Raw genomic sequence first — 6,568 nt, 5'->3', positions numbered from 1 at the left:
TCCTAAAATAGAGCCCTGGGGGACACCACAAGTTACAGCATATGGAATTGTTTGTTTTTGCGCATATTGGATGAATTGCATTCTATTGGTCAAATAGCTTTTGAACCAAAGTAAGTTATTATTTTTTACTTCATAATATTCAAGTTTTTTTATTAGTATGTTATGGTTTACAGAATCAAAAGCCTTTGACAGATCAATGAAAACTCCTAATGTAAAGTAGTTAGTACTAAATGCGTTTGTTATTTGATTGACTATATCAATCACTGCATGTTCAGTGGAACATTTTTTCTTAAAACCAAACTGTTTTGAGTACAACATATTGTTTTCTGTTAAATAATTAAATAGCCTGTTGTACATTATTCTTTCAAGCAATTTTGAGAAACACGGTAATATAGATATAGGTCTATAATTAGAAATAATAGAGTCATCGCCAGTCTTAAAAACTGGTGCGATTCGTGCAATTTTTAATTTTTCCGGAACAATACCTGTTTTAAAAGAAAGATTAAAGATGTGAAACAAAAGAGGTTCGATTATATTATAAACAGATTTTACAACATTAACGTTAATTTTATCAAATCCAGCACTTTTGTTGTTTTTAAGATAATAAAAGGCGGTTCGCAATTCAATTAATTTAAGATTAGGTTCATCCATAACTTTATCGTAATTTTTTGAATAAGACTCAAATAAAGTTGAATTCAGAGGAATTTTTGATGCCAAAATTAGACCAGCATTAATAAAAAAACTTTTTATTTTTTCAGCAATAATTGATTTATCATAAATATTTTTATCATCAATTGTTATTTTTTTTTGGCAGAGTGTTTCTCGTATAATTATTTTTGTCAATTACTTCTTTAATTACATTCCAAGTTTTTTTGGTGTTTCCGCTTGCTTTGTGTCTAATAGTTTTGCATAATAAAGCTTTTTAGAGATTTTTTTTTTTCGAATACATTTTTGTAGTTTTTATATGTCATTTCGTTTTTATAAGGTTTTTTTTTAAGTATTTATCATATAACTTTTGTTTTCTTTTTGAGGATTTTAGTAACCCATTAGACATCCATGGAGTCATAACTGTTTTTGTGTTCACTATAATTTGTTTTTCAGGAAATGCTGTTTCATATTGCTTGCAGAATTGACTTAGATCATATGAGTTGTTAGCATCGTTTGATTGCAATACCAGATTCCAATCAACGTTGTTTCTTAAAAGGTTTTGAAACTGTTTTACAGAGTTTTCATTGATCTGTCGCCTAAATATGGTAGTTTTAGAAGGAATGTTGTTATTTATTATGTTATTAGTAACTAAGAATGTTGGGAAATGATCTGATAAGTTAGTTTTGATTATACCTGTGTTAAGACGGTTATTATGAAAGTTATTAGTTATTATATTATCAAGAAGTGTCGAAGAGTTGTTAGTCACTCTAGTTGGCTTGTTTATTGTGGGAATTAAGCTACTTTGAAGAAGAGTGTTTATAAAATTTTTTACATTATTATTTGAAGCATGTTTTTTTAGGTCAATGTTTAGATCACCAGCCAAAAAGACATGATCTCGCGTTTTATTGATAGCTGTTATAAATGATTTCAGATGAGTTTTATACTTTTTTAAATTACCTGATGGTGGTCTATATGTCGTATTTACAATTATGTTTTTTGTGTTTTTATTTTTTAATTTAATACATAATGACTCGCAATCTATTTCATTCACACAGAGATCATTACGTAAACTATATTTAATTGAGTTGTGGATAAAAATACTTACGCCCCCACCAATACCAAAATTACGTGGTTGGTGAACTGAATTGTAATTAATTAGTTCAAATTCCGCATTTGTTCCACCACACTTACACCAAGTTTCCGTAAGACAAATAATTTTAAAGTCATGTTTTAATTCATCCAACAAAAACTTAATATTTTCAAAATTTTTTTTTAAACTTTGAACATTAATGTTTAAAATTGAAAAAAAAACTTCCCTTTTTTGTAGATATTGAAAAGATTCAAAAACTGTATAGTATTGACTTTCAAATATTTGTTGATTAAAATTATCAGAGTCATCTTCGTCCCTGAGAATGATATTTTCATCAAAAAATTTAATTATTAAGTTTTCTTCCATTTTTTGTTTAATTGTTTTCAAATAAAATAAAATAATAATAATAGAAAATAAAAAGGATTTGTATAAACAAATAATTGCAAACAAAACAATAAAACTTAACTCTTGCTTTCTTGGCACGGTTTTTTTGATACCCAATCGCGCACAATTAGCTTATCATACGATATATATGCAAATTTTCCCAGCTGCCTTTCAGTTTTCATTCTTTCTCTCAATTCTTTTCTTATTACATTAGTTTCGTAGCAAAAATCTTCATTAATGAAAATACTTTCACCCTTTAATTTAAAAGAATTTTTTAAAATTTCCACTATATCTTTGTAATCTAAAAGTTTTATCATGATTGTTCGTGGTTTTTTTGCATCTCTACATCCGCAGCGATGCGCTCGTTCAATTTTAACATTTTTTACCCCTAAAGTCTGTTCAAACACTTTGATCACTTTTGTTTCACTTTCCATCCATGTTTCATTTTCGTTTTCTTTCAGTCCATTAATCCTGAGATTATTTCTTCGAGACCGATCTTCAATTTCTCTTAGTTTATTTTTAAGGTCGGTAAACTCTATATTTTTGTGCGCTATATTTTTAGCAACTCTTTCTTTCTCGATAGATTCAATATTATTTTTAATCTTTTTTTCAATGAGTTCTTCGTGAAAATTTAAGCTTTCTTTTATATCAAATACATCCTTTTCGAGACTTTTAATTTTTTCCATACTGTCGATAATATTTAATTCTGTTTTTTGTTGTCTGTCACTCGTTATCTTTGCATTTGCACTAATGACTTTAAGAACGTTTTCTTCTTGTTGTTTTATTAGTAACTCTATGTCTTTCTTATACTCAGCAAACATTTCTTTAAACATATTTCTTATTTCGCTAATTGTAACTGCCATATTTAACAATTAAATTGATAACAAATTTTAACTTTTAAAGTTTTTTTTTAAATTTGTAAAAAAAAAAAAAAAAAATTCTTTGCAATAAAACACGTCTGTTCGCCGCAACTTTGAACGATTTAACAGGAATTGGTGCATAACAGGAATTGGTGCATGCAGAATGGATATCATGATGCGACTCGACTTAGTTTTCGAGGTCAGTGCCTCTAATTAATGCTACTGTATCTCCTATTTTACCTAGGCAATAGGTAATTTTAAATGGAGAGGGTAGGTATGTTTTATATATATAAAATGATGGATGACATAAAACAAAGAGGTTCTCAGAGTTACCGAGTCCAGGGAGAGTTTGATAAATGTAACGTCTAGGTGCGTTACTTAGTATTTTATTCAAGATTGCTAGTTTTCAATACGTGCTTGAGTTTAGACTAATTAACTAATGTAAACGAGAGATAAAATCTCTAGAACACCCATAAAGATCATCGGTAAGAAAAACTAGGGGTTTGTTGTTGGTGGTGCAACGACTGATTGCTGGTTCAATGAGTTGTGCAAGTTAGAAATATGCTTCTCGCTAAGCAGTTACTGACCAGACTGGGATATATGCAAAAATAACCAAATATGATGAGTATCCACGTGGTAATAGTGAACTTAAGTTTCTTGCAAGTATGGTTGGTCGGTGCTTCGTAAGGAGTGTTGAGTTATTTGGATGAGGTAGAGTATGGGTTAAGACACCGTAAATCTTAACAACTGCTCCACTGTAGATACCCCAGTAAAAGGGTGCTTCAGGGTTTTCAGAACGAAGTTTGTATTGCGCGCATTTCGATCTTTACGTAGGTGGTACTAGGTGGAGAAAAATCTGGGCTTATCGTGTATTTTTTAAAGATTTCGTGATTCGCAAGCATAGGGGCGTTGAATAGGGCGGATTATTTTTTTGATGCCTGTAGATTTAATTAGAATTGGGCGACTGTTTGAAGATATTTTTGTGTTCAGACGTTTAGACAAGACGATATTTTGATCGGTGATTCCAAGAATGTTGAGAACGCCAGAGACACATGATAGTACTGGCGGTGTTAGATTGGTATAAGAAGTTGAGGTGGCTGGTTCAGGAACACTAAATATTAGAATATTTTTTTCACGTTTTGCCGCTTGTTTAAGCTTAAGCAAGACTTGTCCTATTTTTGAAGATATATTTGTTTTTAACAATGTTACTGCAAGATGGTGAGTCTGGGGCAATCCGTGAGACTGGAGTTGATTTTGTATCTTTTTTAATCACTGATATTTTTTGATCAAATTTTTAATTTGTGTGACTTTTAAATCAACTATTGAACTTTGTTCAGAGATAATGTTCATAAGTTCCATTACCCAGATAACAAGTTTGTCAGCGGTTAGGGCGGTATTTTATACAAATGAGTAGCCGTTGGTGTGAATTTTGTCTACCATTTTAATAAAGTTAAATTTGATAAAATTTTTTATCTTATTACACAAGGATTTAAAAGCTTCAGTGCGAATTTTTTTTTTGCGTAGTAAAATGTTGATACAAAAATGTATCAGCTGATCGTTGTTGTGTTGTTTTTATTATTTTAAAATTATGAGATACGTTTATGAATATTTATTAAACAGTAGTTGTTGAAGAGATACGATTTTGTAGTTGTTGAGGAGATACGATTTTGTAGTTGTTGAGGAGATACAATTTTGTATTTGTTGAGGAGATTTGATTTTGTATTTGTTAAGGAGATTTTGTATTACCGATAGAAAGGACTAAGGTGAGTAACTCAAAAACGAACTTTTTCTAGTTATCATTTTGTGTTACTAACCCATTAATATTTAAATCTTTTAAAAATTTCTTTTAAAAGTTTTTTTTTTAATTGAATCAAAAAGTTAACCACACTTGTGGAACTCATTTTTCACAAATTATAATAAAATAAGTTAAAAAATTCAAATTTTGAAAACTGTTTGAACAAGCAGTTACCTATTATGACATTTCTCAAAGTCTTTTTGATTTTTAAAACATGATCCCTCAATCACTTTTTTGCAAACACTCTTACTTATATATCTCGTTATAAATAAAGATAAATCCTCGATGTTAGTTATATCGTAAAAAACGATATAAGTATGTAGAAAAAGAGTGACTTATGTAACTAAAGTTAAGTTAAAAATAATTTAACAAAAATGTAAAATTTTTAAATATTTTATAATCTTTTAATACTTCATAATATTGGTAACCATTTTATTGAGATATTTACAAGTAAGATACTAGTAGGATACTTTTTTTATTGCTTCTCGGACACAAGTCGATATACAGAGCCCGCTACATAATTAACTCTTAGCCTGCTTATAGTTATTTCAAAGCCTGCAAGTTAACCACACGCTAAATCGCAAGTTACATTGCCTGCTATATAACTACTAAAATGCCCGCGGGAAACCTGCCCCTTACATAGTCCGCTATGTAACCTGCTGCTAAACTTCTACAATGCCCGCTGATTACCCGGCCACTACGTATAAAATATAATTTAGCATAAAGTAAAATATAACATAAAATATAATGAAAAATAAAGTGTAAAATATATTGTAAAAGATGATATAAAATACAATGCAAAATATAATGTAAAGTACGCTGTAAAATTACGAAAATAAGAATAAATAATTAAAAACGACTTATCTTTTATCAGCTTTTTAAGCAAATTAAATCCAATTTCTGCAGTTTAAGTTTATATAATCTTTGAATAAGTTTTAAAATACTGCTGAAAAATTGTTAAAAAAACACTTAAGCAACTAAGCCTATAAAAACTTCTTTAAAGTTCTTTTTCAAGGAGTTTTAGGTTAAAGACGTGTATAATTTGAAGGTTTTACAAATAACTTTTCAAAAATTTTATGAATGAAGAGAATATTTAATAGTGGTGCAAGTAAAATACGGCAGAGGAGAGGGTTGGCAGAAGAAATTTACACTAACTCAAAGAAAATATATTCTTTTTTAAAAAAATTACATAACACAATTCAACTTGAACCAGCAAACCAATTTCAAAATGTCATTTCCATTTGTAATATTGAAAATGAAGTTGTTCGGCTTGTTCCAATCGCAGAAGACCCAGTTTTGAAATAACAACCAACAGAAAATTTGAATATTGTAAAACGAGAACAAGTCAAACCCGAAACTTCAATTTAGGAAAATGCAATTGCAAGTGCAAATGAAAATTGAGATATGGAACCAGTGGCAACAGATCAGACTCAGCAAAGTAATCCGGTCTCTGTTTCGGCCAATTTTGTTGACATTAGAATTATAAACAAGAACAGTTTTAGTCAAGTGAACTCTTTTCAATATTACTTGCTTTGAAATTTTAAATAATATAGTTCAAGATACTAATCATCATGTATTTTAATATCGTTTAGCTAATAAAACTCTTGCAAATGGAGAAAAATGTAAAAGAGACTGTTATGCTGGAGTATTGAAAAACAATCTTGCATTTTGAACTTAGTTTTCTTTTGAACAAAAATGCTGCAAATGTATCGTTTTTCTCTAGTTCTGGTCTAATTATTCAAATTACAACTGTAATTCGTTCTGAAACTAATTAAAAGAACTTGCTTGCTC

General features: G+C 29.3%; 1 protein-coding gene across 1 annotated transcript; it reads right to left on the bottom strand.

Moving 5' to 3' along the window:
* Nucleotides 1-2,199: 2,199 nt before the first annotated feature.
* LOC136078513 (protein unc-13 homolog C-like) lies at nt 2,200-2,985 on the bottom strand. Its single transcript, XM_065794285.1, has one exon. It carries the CDS (start codon nt 2,983-2,985, stop codon nt 2,200-2,202), a length of 786 nt encoding a protein of 261 aa, XP_065650357.1.
* Nucleotides 2,986-6,568: the final 3,583 nt, after the last annotated feature.

Source organism: Hydra vulgaris, chromosome 03 (genome assembly GCF_038396675.1).
Source record: "Hydra vulgaris chromosome 03, alternate assembly HydraT2T_AEP".
In the NCBI taxonomy this organism is placed as follows: Eukaryota; Metazoa; Cnidaria; class Hydrozoa; order Anthoathecata; family Hydridae; genus Hydra; species Hydra vulgaris.
This window is presented reverse-complemented; position numbering and strand designations above follow the sequence as displayed.

What these genes read in the sequence shown, in the direction of transcription:
- LOC136078513 (XM_065794285.1), bottom strand. Translation starts at nt 2,985, where the DNA reads ATGGCAGTTACAATTAGCGAAATAAGAAATATGTTTAAAGAAATGTTT.